A 16,107-nucleotide genomic window follows, 5' to 3' on the forward strand; every position below is an offset into this window, starting at 1 on the left:
ATTTACCTGTGTTTACTTTTATTGTGGTCATTTATAAAGCTGTTGGTTGGTTAAACTAATTATCATTATTCATAATAATATACTGGAACAAAAAGTCATAGCTGAAAAAGCGTTTCATTATTCAGTTTTTATTTATGTTAGACGATGATCCGATGCATGTAAATTAATAAGGTGACGAAACACTCCGGTGGCCCCCCCACCTAGAAAATGAATCCGGCGCCACTGGTGTCATGATTAATGTAGGAAAATCATATTTTGGTTGTGCGTCAGAGCAGGTATGTTAGTGTAGATTCTCGTCCATTTAGGTCATCACAACCTTAAGTATATGATTCAAATTGGTTTCCATTCTCATTTAATTTCTCATTTAATATTTAATTTCTCATCTGAAAGGCTTCTGTAGGTCTGGTTGAAATGGGATCAGTTCTGATTATGAGTCCAAATTTATCAACAGAAGTGAAAAAATATGAGAGGTGAAACATCTTCAAAAACACAAGAAGTCTAATTGCATTTGATTCAGGCACTTCAGATCGGAGGAGATACTGTCTCCCTGACTCAGTCAACAGAAGGAAAAAGTTCTTATTAAAAGTATTAAAAGGTACACTTCATGGAAACCATTAACTTCATTATCCTCCGCTTTACCAACTGATGGCTCCTTAGTCCATTTAATGTGTGTTATTAAAGCATAAATTTATAATTTGGTAAACTCTCTTATAAATGGATTATTAGTAATTATAAAAAATAATAATTATTAAAAAAAAATCTCTAAAAATTATACAGCCTGCTTCAAAAGGTAAAGTTAAATCAGTGTTTACAAACAGTTAATGTGAAATTAGCAACAATAATTGGCCTGAATTTCATTACAAGGTAGCATGAAAATCGTTAAAAAAACAACAGGCAAGTTAAATGTTTGCAAATGTTTTATCACTAAGTAAGCCTCCACATCTTTGAAGGACATGGACAAACTACTGGAACAATACAACCAAAAATATCACCTCAGAAGCCTTGGAAACTTACATTCTGTTTAGTATTTTTAAGGATTATTGCCAAAAATATTCCAGTCTGTCTGAGTTTTTAGTTTTTTTTCAGACTTTTATCTTATGATTGATTTGATTCTTAATTGATTTTTTGTTGTAATAATGCATTAAGCCAAACTGTAATCCCTGTAAAGATTAGACAGATTAATATAATACACTAATTAGTTTAAACTCATTTAGGAAAAAATGTGCTTGTTGTAATTAAATTTGTTGTTTTTTTTTAACTTATTCTTCAGTTAGAAAAATGTATTTATTACTGATTTGTTTAGACTAAAGGCAAATGGCAGCTATGTAAGATGATTAAAAAATGTTTATTCTGAAGATGTTGCGTAAAGAAAGATTTCCTCATGATGATGATGGTGGTGGTAAGGTTAAGGACAAAAGCTGCAGATGAATTGACTGGTCTGCTAATGTAATTCCCTCTCAATATTCTTCTTTCAGCTTTACATTTTATCTGTTAAAGTGATTGTCCAATCCATCAGCAGCTATCTCCCCTGCTTCTTAAGGAGAGTCCGGCTGGACACAATGGCAGTGGAATATCACATGTCAGATGACTTCATGGTAGATGACTTTAATATCCGCTACAGTAGCCAGCAAGGCTATACACTAGAATCATTCAATAGCCAATGAAGCCGCAGGCCACTAAACCAATATGGCGTGCTACAGCGAAATGGATGTGTTCCATGGAAGCCTTGTCGGTCGCAGTGTAATTTAATCCAGCCCTTAGGACAAGCATCTCTCAACAAAAATGGAAGAAAAAAAAACATATTAGACTTGGGGAGGAGGATGAATTTTATAACCCTACACTAACCCCCATCTACAAGTTACGAGACTTTCATTTTTTCTTTCATCTCATTTGGTTTGACTGTCAAGGCAAATTGGCTGTAAAGTGAAAAGAAAATCTGGTTGCTTTTTAACAGACAAATGGAACAAACACTAGGTTGGTGAGAAGCCGTTTTTTGTAAGGAAAATTGGGAAAGACAACAACTATTCATCACTGAGGCAACAGCTAAGGTTTGTAGAGTGTCTCCTTTGTCTCACCTACTCTACCTCAAGTCCCTAACTATGAATTACAACACTGCATGGTCCGGGAGCAAAACATGAAATAAATAAAGCACAGAACTCTTGGCTGGCTGTCAGGTTAATTGCTTAATAAAAAAGGTGCCGATTTATAAAGCAGACAGCAGAGCTCGGCTCAGCTTTGGCCCCAACTCTTTCAATGGTGTCTCAGAGTGGGAGAAAACACGAAGACATGAGCTTTTGACAACCACCTTGAGCTGCAATAACACCATAGGTCAAACCACACAGACAAAATAGTACAAATCTTAGCTGAGAAGGGAAAAAAGGATTTAAAGCTTTTTTTCAACAGCTGAAGTAAAAAGGAAAATGTATGATGCTTATTCTGCAATGATCAAAGCTGCCTTGTGACAAAGGTACTTTGAACAAATAGCAGCAAGCGCGCCGCCTGACAGCGACTCCTCTGAATCCCATGTGGGTGTAGTCTGTGGTGGAAGAACAACTCAACTCCATTCCACTCTATTACCTAGCTTTGATGAAGCCTAATTTCCCAAGGGTTTTAACTCCAGATGAACTCAGTTTGGCTCAGTTTCACTGTCAAGAAGCAGAGAACGTAACATCTACCACGAGTTGAACATAATGTTGCAGAAGACTCCTTCTTCAGAGACACAATGTTGTGCAGCAGAGAAAATAAGCTATAACATTTAAACTGTCTCAATTTGACTCAATGTGTTGCCATGCCATTTTAGGGAAAAAATTTTTGAGAGCAACATGAGCAGTGATAAAAGTGTTACTGAAAGTAGGGCATGACAGCATCTTGTAGGAACGCTGTCATGCCACTTTCAAGGCTCTGGATTGAGACGGAGAACACGGTTGAGGAATAGTGAGTCTCTTCGGATTGGTGGACAAACATCAGGTTAGGAAAGGGGCATCCTGTTCTGTGAGTCAGGTCAAGTTAGGTTGTTATATTTCACTTTCCATAGTAATATTCTGTACGTCAAACAAAAGTAATAAAATTGAAATGTTAATAGGATTAGTACAAGGCACTTTTCATATCTGACATCCTGGCAGTGCCACTTTGCTGAGGCATAATAGACAAATGATTTAAAGTATGGAAAATCTTTTGCATTTAACCCTATGAACAATGTAGCATTTTTTAATTAATGTGTAAATATTCTATGTATGATAGGATGTAAGTTACTCACAGATATAGTAGTACTCTCTGCCTGGTCTGAATTCAAAGCCCAAGGAGAAGGGAGTGAAGAGCTGAAACTTCTCTGAAAACTTCAGCGGTCCATTTGGAGAGTGCGGTCTGTTGCACTCCCAGCGCTTAAAGCCCTTGGCCGTGTGGTCACATGTGCTGTAGCCATCGTAGTTGACCATGTAGAGGACATAGCGCTCTGTCCGCTCTTCAGGCACGGAGTCTTCGTAATGAGGGCAGTAGACATCCAGGTAGTCATTTATGCACACGTCGATATGGTAGTCACCACGGTGGAACCTGGATGAAAGATGGAGACAGGAAGCTTAATCTTTTACGTCCTTAAAATTTACCTGAACATTTGTTTTTATCTCAGTGTGTAATCAACAATGCCTTCATTTATTACTAATGAAAGTTCATTTAGACTTAGAATGTACACAAAAAATGTTTTTCTAAAAACGTTCAGCATTTTGTTTACAAGCAACAACACATTTATCCTCTTGCTTCAATAAATTTGGATAAATTAGTTTTTTCCATACATCTTCCCACATACTGGCACATCTTTGAAATGGAGGCAAACTCTAGTGTTTAGATATAGGAAAATGTACTTGTGAGACAAAAAAAAATATTTTGGGTCTCCTAAGTACAATAAAACATTTATTTTAGGAGTTTAAAGTAGAAACAGCAAGAAGGATACAGGATTGCAGGATAGCAGGACAGTAAATGTCACAATAGGAAAAATACGGGACCTGGCTGTCTCTGAGGGCTGTGCAGTGAAGCATCTTTACAGCTGCAATGATCTAGAACAGGCCACGGAGGGTCAAAGGGCTGCAATCCATACAGGGAGTTTCATCAAAAGGCCACACACTGTCACTATCAGTGCGCACACACACACACACACACACACACACGCGCACACACACACACACACGTAGTTTCTTCTCTGTTGCTCAATATATTTATACCTTTCATCTGTGAAATTTTTTCAAAATTAAAATGCAGTTTCTGTATTTTGGTTTGGACTAGTATGAGCCTAACTTTTTAGTTACATGGGGGAAAAAAACAGAAAAAAATAGGAGTTTACACCTGTTAACTTAATCGGCATGACTCCAATTAAGCACAGCCCTGAAACAGTGATAATGTCAACCATAAAGTTACTAGACCTATAAAAAACAGCTGCTCTTTGCTGGTCATTTTATCCAGAAGCCAAGTGAATCTATAAATGAGACCTGGTCATTAATGGTGCAGGAAGACAACCTTGCCAGAGTTTTCAAACAGGCTTTTATTTGAAATCTGTCTTTCCTGTCTAGATGAAGGGCACCTTGAGAATCTTAACACATAATGGGCAGAAAAAAACATGCTTTACTAAAGACTCTGGAGCTGAAGAGCTGACATTCTTCAGCAGCATTCAAACCTTTTGTTTTTGCCATAAGCTTTTCTGTTGCACATCTTTACCAATGGTTCATTCAGTCTTGAAAATGTTCAAAAGAAAAATAAAAAGAAATGCATATTTATAGATTTTTATTAAATGTTAAATGTTTCAAACATCATCAAATGCTGCTGGAAATCTATTGTGCATTACTACAAAATAAAAAAATAAATTATCTGGCTCTTTCCTTCCAACAATTTCTTTTCTCAGTTCATAACAATATCTCAATAGTAAACAATAGTAAACAAAACAATTGAGATTGAAAATATCTTTTATAGGAGCATGCAAACTAAATCAAAAGCACAGTTATAACACAGCTTCACACAGACACAATACAAGATAATTATCATCAGCATCAATTGCCAGAAGAAGGCTGAATGAAACAAGGAAAACCTACAGATCCTGTAGTGCATACCTTTTTAAATAATTAAAATTTGCTTATGTGATTTTAAACTGCTCTGAAACCAACCATATGCAAGAAAAAAAAGTAGCACACTTAAATGTAAATTTAAATGTAATTTTTCAAAATTTATTAAGGTCTTGGGACAAATACAAGTTGCAAATCTTTGATATAAAAACAATAACTTCCAAAGCCATTTTAAACAATCTTTATAGGGGAAACGGACCAAGATTAGCTTTGTAAATATCTGTAAGGATCTACAGGTGACTGAGTCTGTGTTGATATGATGGATTAGTAAACACAAACTTTTAACAAGCAGGGAAAAATTGGGAATTTGTGAAAATCTAAGGTAAGAAAATTGGAACATCTGTGATACATTGCATGCATTGTGAAAATGTAACTGCTGGATGAGGAATCAAAGACAAAGAATCTTCTATTACATTTCCAAGATATTTATAATATACGATGGTAAAACACAGACTCAATAACAGAGCCCTGAACAGTAATAGATGGAGGACTTAGTGGTCTAAGTTTTTCATTACAGAACATGATGAGTTTCATTTTGTTGGCGCTGAAAACAAGTTTTAAGTCACACAGACAGCATGAAACCATACTGGATGCAATCTGCAGCTCACTGAGGGCCTGGCAAAGTGGAGGTGCAGAGAATCAAAATGCAAACCAGACCTCTTGGTTTGGAGATTGAATAGCATTTTGAGCAAAAATATGGGTTTGGTGCCTTCATTTGTCACTTAAGCTGCATGTTTGTTATAATGAAATGTTTAAATGTAACAATCAAGCGACAAATTGAGCCAAGCCATTTCTCATTATAGTGATCATGTGAGTCCATGGAGCTCCGCTCTGTATATTGATGTCCATCTGTGTATATGGGAGAGCATGAGCTACCATGAAAAGTAGTTTTTCTGTGTTTACCCGTGTAGGGTAAATACCAGTGTAAGGATGTTTTCAGCCAAGGCATGGGGGAGCTCATCTGTAACATTTCATTTAAAATCTGTGGAGGTCCAGGAAGAGTCATGGATCTCTCTTACTGCTTTAAAATGTCACTGATTTGATGGTCACATCCTCTCATCTGCTCATCCCAGCTTCTGTGTGTGTGGGGGTGTGAAAGTACGAGAGACAGAATGAGAATTACAGCATGTGTGTCTCTGTGGGTGTGTGTTTGTGTGATGTTTAAGCTGCCCTTCTCTCCATGCCTCAGCAGGCAGAATAGTGGCTTGTGGCCCTGACTGCAAATGAGCCAGAGGATGTTTGGGTGAGTGAGCTCATAAAAAGAGACAGGACAGGCATTTGTAACATGTCTCACAAACACACACACACATTTATGCTGCAAAAACACATTGAGCCCATACCTGACGAGCATACACACTCAGATATTAGGTTTGTGTTATCAGTTGACTGAGCTCCCTGGCACATTGGCAAAGGAGCAGCAGTGAGACAGACAGGGGCTGCTAATGGCACAGAGTGAAATCGAGAGTCAGGTTGAGAAACAGACAGTGGGAAAAAGAAGGGAACCTGGTTCTAAAAGAAAAGACAAATTACAAAAAAAGAGACGATAACACTGAAAACTGCAGATTTTATTGCCAGACTCCCAGTGAAAATCTCTACAGGAGTCACTGAACCATCTATTCATCATTTAAAGAGATTCTACTAAAACTACATGTTACATGACATGACTTGTGTGTAGCCAAGTCTATTTAGAGAAAATCTTGTATTCTGTTGCATTTCTTGCATTTATTGTCCCCATAAAAAAACTGGTATTAAAGGGACAAATATGGGAGTTTTAGATGCAACTGATGTCTTGTTTGTAGATATGTTAGATTGAATCGGCGGCTGCAGTTGTATAAACACTCCGCGCTTTTCAGCACAGAGTAAAGTGTTTATCACCACAATGTGGACATGTGTTTTCTAAACATACATGAGCCACTGTGTTCCATATACAAGCACTGAGACGATATGCTCCGGCGAAATGTAAATCCAGGCTTTCTGGAAATCCAGGAAAGACAGAGCAGTAATACTGAGGTCAACAGAAGAGAGAGTATGCAAAGATACAGGAGGATCAACTGAACCAAAGTATGTAAATAAAAGCTGCATCACATCCTCTGCAATGTGCAAGGCAGTAATGTGGTGTGTGGAGTGTTTAGAACAATCTTTCCAATTTTGTGTCAGCCTATTGCTCTAAAATTAAAAGTGAAATATAGAAATTAAACGGAACAGGCCAATTCAAATTTAAAGCTAATTTTGTCTTTCAACATTATATAATTATTTGTTATGATCCTGCTCATACCTTAAAGTAGTGGGTTAACACATAAAAATGCACTTTCCTTTTGGAAGCTGCAAACCCACAATGAAAACATGGAATTGTTTATTTTACAGTGGGAATACACAAAGCAACAATTAAACACAGGATGATCACATCTATATAAAAAATGTACCATTTATATTGGAATTTGTTTGTTTTGGAATTGTCTTTGTTCAGAGTTTTATCTCTAAAAGTTTTGAGTTTTAAGTGCATATTAGAAAACAGTGTTCTAAATTAGAAACAGCTGATTCAAATCTCCTAAAGTCAAACTGGAGTTGGTGAAGTTACTTGTTCCTCCCCATTAATGCCATACACACACCCACACACACATGCACACACTTGACCCAACCGCAATCCCACCCCTGTGCTTTACAACACTTCTGGCAACAATTTTTTTTTTTTTCTTGTAAGAAACTGCAGCAGCCGAGATTGACAGCAGATGCCTTCGAGCAGTTAAATAGGTAATTAGGGAGCAAACTTGGATGGGAGGCTAATTGTCAAATGGTGATAATTACATGTCTTTGTTATGCCACAACTGGCCCAATAAGCTGTGGGTCACAACACAAAGCCAGGGAAATCAGCTGGACACAGAGCGTGGGCACATGTGTGTGTCAGTCAGATGTAGGGACATAATCTTTGTTACTGCCTGATTGCATTTTCACACCACCTCCTCAGACCCATGGGTTACAATCGAGGGGCCAAGAATTGCCAGAACACTCACTTACACTGCACAGTGTCAAACAGAAGGAGTGAGTTTGGCAGAGCTGGAACAGTGAAGTGAATGCAGCGAAAGGTGGCACACCACTGCAGCTGCTGATTGGCTCATTTCCATTTCAATTACACAGCCCAGTGACATTGCAGTGCACACACTGGGGCACACGCACTCACTAAGAGGCAAGTATACACACACACACAACTGCATATGCACACTCAGGCCCCGTGCTCACACACTGTATACCATGCAGTCCCATCAGCCACTTCTCCAAGTTGCACATCAGTAGTTGCAGACAGAGAGCAAGGAGGACAGGGAGAGACAGATAACCTGAGTGAAAGAGAAAGACAGAGGAGGAAAAGAGCAAGAGCTCAGTGGCAGGCAGAGGCAGCTAGAGAGCGAGAGGGGGAGCAATTCAAGTCATCTAACCAGTTGAATAAGTGAGATTCAATAGAGGTGGAGAAGGGGAACTTCACAATGTGCTGGCCTGGCACAATATCACTATAAATACCGCCGCTCGAAGGTGTCACTAACAAAAATTGTGTAAGAGCTGTTGACTATTTCTGTGAATCCAGATGTCTGAAACACCCCTGCTTCATGGTCTTTAGAGACATTGATAAAAACTGTCAAATCTGGAGTGGTTAAACACTGCTCACAGCTGTTTGCATAAAAAAGTCAAAGCCCAGCTTCTTCAGAAAAAAATATCACATAAGTGTGTTTACCTCCTTTTTTTCTTTATTTTCTAAGCATTTTCTTACCGCTACTCTTTTCTCTTTATTTTTCTTGCTTCTTGAGTTTCTTGCACTCTCCAATCCAGCTCATGACCCTAAATCAGACGTGTTTACAGTATTTCACCTTCCCCTTGTTGAATTTCATACATTTGATATATTTTCAGTTTAATATCCTCAGGCAATGTTCTGCTGTCTGATAAATCAAATCACTGCAACGTAGAAACTAGAAATCTACTTGAACCTTAAAAAAAAAAAAAAAAAAAGGCAAATCGGTTTTATAACTCCCCTAAACTTATATTTTTTTCTTGATGTTGAATGTGTGATGGTGGTGGGGGGAATGTGCATGCTTGCTGTGAAAATGAAGGATCATTTGTTGCTTTTGGTCCAAAGGGAAAATATGTTTAGCCAAGAGGAGATGAACTCCAGCTGAACCCTGGCTAGAGTATACATGCAAAAGGCCTTTTCAGGACCTTTCAACACATAAGCCATAAACACACATCGCAAACACTTCTCAGTATAGTTTGCACAGTTGTCTAATTGCAGATGATTGGTCTTGCTCAGAGCATGAAAAGAGGGAGAGCTGAAAGAAAGAGCATAATGAAAGACAGATTGAGACAGAGACACTTTGTCACTTTTTTTTTATTATTTTTAAAGTTCCAGTGGTGAGAAACAGACTTGGCCTTTCAGACAGAAATTTATCTTGTTAATACTGATGACAAAGGAATTAAATGGTGAATGGAGAAGAGGTATAAAGAACTGATAACTACTCCAAGCTTTTCCACTCCATAATAATCCTGTCCGTAAAATTACATTTTACACCTAACCCGCAAATTTCTAATAATTTTTCTTTGAAATGTAAAACTTATTTTTCTTTGTCTGACCAGCTGGCAGAAAAGAACAATAGCACTTTCTATGGTACATCATTATGGCTTAGGATAAACTGGTAGAAAGAGAGTCACCAAAAAAAACAACACAAGCAGCAAACAAAAGCTGTCTCTAAGATAACTTGAACTCTGTCCAACATGTTCAAATCTCAAAAATGTGCGAGGATATATTAAAGGGATTATGAGTAGTTTTGCCGGAATGCATAAATGCAATAATTCTAAATTAAACAACAAAACCTTGTGTGCGGTTTGGGCATGCCCTGGCAAGATCTGATGCCTTGTACCCAGGCAAGTGCAGCTGAGTTTAAAAATGTCTTAAACATCATTTTCCTTGACTCCCGTTTTTTAGAGTTTTGCCTCAAAGAGAAAGAAAGGGGGAAAAGAGGTAAGTGTTCATACATGGCGAGAACTTTGTAACTCTTCTGCTAGGAAATTTCACTGCTTCTAAGTACTTTTTATTGCAGCTGAGAGCCTTTTAGGTTTTGGATGAAGGATTTTTCCGATTCTATGAAATCCTTTAACTTTTTTTGTGACTCTCATTCTTGCTTTTTGAGGTCTGTCAATAGGTTTTCAGTTATGTTTTGGTTGGGTTATACAAAGACCAGACTGTAACCTTCGGTCCATCTAGGATTTTAAACTGTTTTTCATCTCCAGATTATTTTTTTATTTCTTTTAGAAGTGATGACACTTTTGAAATAAGCTGCTATTCAGTTAAATCAAATGATCCTTTTAATAGTTTTCTCCTGAATCCTGACTCAAACAAAAACCAAAAGCACAAAAAATCCACTTCAGTGCCCAGTTATTCAGGTGTTCTTTTTTTGTTTTGTTTTGTTTTATTTTGTTTTAGGAGGGCTTAGAATCAGCTAAATATGACTGCTTGCTGCTGGAACAAGTTTTTGAGGAGTTACAGTATTTCTAAAGTTTGAAAATTTCCATAACCTGACATTTGCTTTCACCTGAAAAATTACGTAGAACAAACAAATCTGTTTCCATATAATGTTGAAAAGAACGTTTTATCATTGACTGTTTTTATCCACAAATTACTGTGAGCAACAAAAAAAGGCCCAAGCAGCTGAAACATTTCTATTTTCTTATCACTAATCTTGTTTTCTGCTCAAACCGCTTTTGTAACACTGCCTTGGGTGTTTTAGATAAATGCAAAGCAAATAATACATTAAGATCTCAAAATTCAATGCTAATATGATCATGTATTTCTAATTCTGAGGTAGAGAATCAGATCAGATCAGTCAAGTCATAGAAACAGCATGTGAGAATGTCACTTCATATGAGTTGACAGCCACATTCCTAAATGGCTAAATGGCTGGTAGGCTTACAACACTGAGAGGGGTTAGGGGAGAAGACCCGGTGACATCAGGGATATTGAGTATCACATTTTATGGTCTATGGGACATGGTGGAGCGCTGGCGCATGACTGAATCTAGACATTTATTCATATTTATATGAGCTATCTGGTGTATTGGACCAACACACACACACATGGCTGCTGGTCATGGCTCATTTTATTGTGTCCATCTGTTGTAACTTTATGGACGGTGTACCTCAAGGCTCAGAACAGGTGGTCAATCTGGAATGAAATACTGTCATCAGTGACAAACACAGGGACATGCATTCCTCCAGCTCTCTCTTACATCTAGTTTCATCCCCTCTCCTATCCAGAGCCTTTCTTCCTGTTTCCATCCTTTACTGCCTTATCCATCACTCTTTTTCCACCCTCTCTCCCATCACCATCACCCTTGACTGTGATCTTACAAAATTCATTTCTGCCATTTATGTCTGTCAGTGCTCATTTTGCCCGAGGGAGACAACGAATTAAGAGCAGTGACAGACAAGTTCTTGTTCTGCTTTTGGTGCTGAGTGAAATGGCGAGATGTAGGGCCCCAGCAAGTGTTTGATGTTGTCTGCATCAGCATGCTGCAACTTATGTTCAAAACAAGGGAGAAAAAAAAGGAAGACAGAGATTTCCTCTGAGCTCATCTACTCTCTACTTCTGCCAAACAACCATTTTTATGTGTGTGCAACACTGATGTGTGTATACGCTATATATGTGTGTGAGTGATGTGTAAAAGGATTTCTTTATGTGTTTCCTCATCACCAAGGGAGTCAGGGAAAAAATGACACACACCCCCAACATCCTGTCAGGCCCTGGAGCCATTCTTCTGAATCATGGCTGCCCCAAACTTGCTTCATTCCCTTTGTAAATACTGTTCACATTGACATGTTTACTGGGAACAGAGCGGTTGTGTGCTTGCCTGTGGATACATGTGAGTCTTCCATGGTCAAACAGTGAGCATCAATTAATAGCCATATATAACTGAGTGGTGAGATGTGATGGCCATTAATCAGAAGTCATATTTTTGTGGTGACAGTTTTTGGCAGCTGGGACAGAAAGGGAGCAATGAAACAGCTCCGAGTGGTGTTTTCTTAAGAAAAAAGAGAGAAGGACGTCTTACACAAATCTGACTATAGTTAGAAACTTCATCTGAGCATGAATGGCAAACTGGCTAACTTACTCTGAACAGATTCTAGGAGGTTAGGTAAACACACAACAAGCACATACAGTAGCTGCTAAAAGTCTCAGTCATTAATGCTGGTGGGGCGATGTACATGTGTAAACACAGGAAACATTCCCAGGTGCACACTGGCAGAAGGAACAAAAGCCCGTGGTGCAAAACTTAAATGGAACAAAAATGGTCTCCAAAGCAGAGAAAGTTTTAAATAGACTGAAAAAAGTAATGTTGAAAAAGAAATGTGCACAAACTCTGCTCACAATCAGATGTTTTAAGACACAATATTACTCCAAAGATTTTCCAAAGTAAAACTAATTGATTGAAAATGTGTGGTTTTTAATATAATTAAAATAACATGAAATGTTTTAAATCTTTTAAACACATTTTATGCAAAGGAGCAATGATCTCAAACAGTTCTGCTAACACCACAATAATAATAAATATATCAAAAGTAAAAGTAAAAAAAGTCATCAATCAAGACTTAGGAAAAAAAAAACGTTATTCAAGTGAAGAACTCTGGCCAAGATGCATGAGTTCTTTTTTAATATTTTTTACTTATTTACACAAAGCTGTACATATTTCTATTAATAAATAAAATAATTTCATGGTGATATTTAAAGCGTACAAACCTTTTCTTAGTGTGTTTAAAAAAGTGTAATTAATGAGTCTGTTGTGGTTGCATCAGATTTAAGGTGAGTTAAATAGGTAACAATAAAAAAGGCATGGAAAGGGAGATCTATCTAATCTAAAATCTAATTATTTGCTCAAATATTCTTCAAGTTCCACAAACTTCAACTTTATTTTGATTTTTTTTAGTATTAACCATCTTCTCCGTTTACTCGCCTCTCTATTAGTTAAACTTTTCTGTTTTCTGCTCTTGGCCGAATGCTTTTAGTTTCAGGGTCATTACTCGTTTTTGCTATGTATTCCCTTTGGATACTTCCCTGATAGCCCCGATAGACTAGTTAGATAAAATCATGTTTAGAAATGTTTTGTTAGGCACCAAGAACCCTTTACATGGAGTTAAAAACTGTTTAACGAAACTTGTTTGAATTTCTACTACAAATGTTTGCTCGAGGCAGATTTTTCCAACTTTTTATGAAGTAATCTGTATTATTCTATCTCTCTCCAACTCCTGCACACTTCAGCTCATTGTAAGCATTTCATTTAATGGATTTTGCTTGTTCCCCTAATGAAAGAATATACCAACCATTTATTTTTACACTAATTACTGTCTTAAGGCAATATAAGTGGGCTGTGAAGTGAAATGTAGTACAACATTGGAGCTGTACATTAGGGGAAACTAGAACATGATCTAAACACTACCCAGCTGTTGCTCAACAGACAAAGAGACGCTGGAACTCTATTATGGTTTCTTGTTCCATTTTATCCCCAGGGATGCTCATGATAAGTGTATTATTCCACTTTACCAAATGATTCTTTGAGTATATTCTTGTGCCAACAGCTCACAGTATGCAAAGGTGAGTTTTGTCAAATCATGTTATAATTTTCTCCTGCTATCATCTGCATCAGTCTAGACAGAGTATAAAAATCTGATAACAATTTGGTCTGCACAATAAAGCTTTATTCACTGATACCTATCATCTTGCCAGTTATAGCCAAATGAAATTTTACATTTTTAATGGTTACATACTGTTTCATTTTACTAGCAGAAACAATCACAGTGATGAAAATCAGATTACAAAGCCTACAGGGTGCGGCCTGTCTCTAGGCAGATAAAACTTTGAAACTCAATCATAAGTTTTTAGATGACAGGAGAAGTATTTGACGTGGCAGTGGGGGATCAGAGGAGGTAATTTCCAAAACATATGCTGATTGTAAAATGCAACAAGTTTAAACTGCAGATGGTGATAGAAACATGATGGAACAAACTCAACTCAAGAAAATGGCAACAAAGGCTTCTGATGCGACTGACTCTCAAAATATCTTTTTTCCATCACTCCCAAAACAGGAATGCTTGCATACAAAGACAATTATCATCATCAAGTATAAAGGCTAGTGCACATCTACTGCCTATTATTTTTATTATCATTTAATCTCCAGGCTATGGTTTTTCCTCGATCATTAATCATTTAAAAGTAGAAAAATATGCAAACTGATTATATTTTCCTTCAAGGTATAGTCTTTACATTGCTTGTTTTATTAAAATAACAGTTCCAAACTGTAATTCATTGATTTTACATTGCCAAATAAATAACAGAACAATGCAGCCAAATGTTTGAGGTAACCAAATCTTTTACTTGCTCAGCAAAAGTACAACACTCTTTCTTTCTTATTGTGAGCATATTCTTGTGTTTGTCATGGTGTTTGTGTGCAACTAAGAGACAAATAAAGGCAGAGAGAAATGGCAAAGTGATAAAAAAAAAACCAAAGCAGTGGGTGTGACTCCAGGGAGATCGACAATGATTTTGCCAGCAGGAAGTTGACACATGGGCCTCTTTGCTAATTTCTCATGCCTGTTTAAAGGCCATGTGCTCTTTAGCTCCTACACTGTGTACACATGTGTGGGCAGAGTATAAGACTGTATTAATGCAGCAACTTGTGTGCATGAGGGTTTGGCATGAACAAAGTATTTTGCAGGACCTTCAGGGTCAGCCTCCCATGGAGAAGCTGTCAAGGTCCCAGGCAGGGGGTTAAGTGGTGTGTCGGGCACTTGGACTATGTGTCTTAAAGTGGGCAATGCTGGCGTTATATGGGTCTGCAAAGGTCACTTTGTAATATAGACATGAGCTTGCACACAGTCTAATGTGCATGCACACACAAATCTGACTGCATTCTTGCTCATAGCTCAAATATATGCACATAAATCTGTCAAAGAAAACTGTATAGTTCAGGGCCAGTTTGTAGGCACCGCTCCTATCATGGAAGGCCTATATTACTAAAGCCTTGGCCTCTGACTACATCTTTTGAATGTATTATACAGACCTTATTCAAAGCTGTCATACAAAAAGATTACATATTTTGAATATCTGATAGATAAAGCTATTTAGCATAAATTTGTTTTAAAAAAATGTATAAAACGTTTTTGTGGGAGCCATTTCTGTATGTTTTGATTACTATCATTCAGTAAGTTTTTTACAGTAGCAGATGTAAGAGTAAGCTCTATAACTCCCCCAAAACATAAATAAATAAAAATATGGGTATACAGTGAAATAAATAAATCTTCTTGATGATTTGTGAAAGCACCTGTCAATGGATATTTTTCCTGAATGGCAGAACTTTCCCTCCGAGGAAACCAAACACATTTCTTTTTGCAGGAAGCAGGATCAAACTATGCAAAGTGGAAGCAGTCAGTCCTGTCCTTGCCTTTGATCCCAACTCAGCTCTGTTTAAAAGACCCAGTTTGACAGAGCAGGAACTCTGTCAGTGTAACAAGCTGAAAGATGTTCACTGTGCCTTTGTTCTGGGCCGCAGGCGATTAGTGCTACAAGCACACTGCGTATGTAGGGGGTGACCTTACTGTATGTGCATACATATGTGGGTCTGTGCATAGCAGCTGTAATCTGCTGTAGTAATTTCATGGTATTTTTTTCCTATTTCCAATTCTTTTTTTCTGAGCTTCGCAACAGAAAAAAATAAACCACTCATTAAAAAGATGAAAACCATTATGCACACTGATCCTGAAACTCCTTCCTAATGTAAATACAGGCACACACATGCATTCCTTATTAAATTATTCTTCTAATAATTGAGATTCTGATTGATTTTTGTCAAACCAAAATTAGATTTTTATTCAAACCAATTGGCCCAGTTTAGAATCCCCTTTCCAGGGAGGCCGTAGGTCTTGGCACTAAAATGAGGTCTGTAGGTCACATCTCATTGGGCACAAGCTACAA

General features: G+C 37.5%; 1 protein-coding gene across 2 annotated transcripts in view; it reads right to left on the reverse strand.

Moving 5' to 3' along the window:
* Positions 1-16,107, reverse strand: part of efna5b (ephrin-A5b) — an 89,579-nt gene that overhangs the window by 18,786 nt on the left and 54,686 nt on the right. For both annotated transcript variants that reach the window (XM_017412419.3, XM_017412418.3), the window contains exon 2: positions 3,257-3,549. In XM_017412419.3, coding sequence (XP_017267908.1) covers positions 3,257-3,549 — 293 coding nt within the window. The remainder of the gene's footprint in view (positions 1-3,256; positions 3,550-16,107) is intronic.

Source organism: Kryptolebias marmoratus, linkage group LG1 (genome assembly GCF_001649575.2).
Source record: "Kryptolebias marmoratus isolate JLee-2015 linkage group LG1, ASM164957v2, whole genome shotgun sequence".
Lineage (NCBI taxonomy): Eukaryota > Metazoa > Chordata > Actinopteri > Cyprinodontiformes > Rivulidae > Kryptolebias > Kryptolebias marmoratus.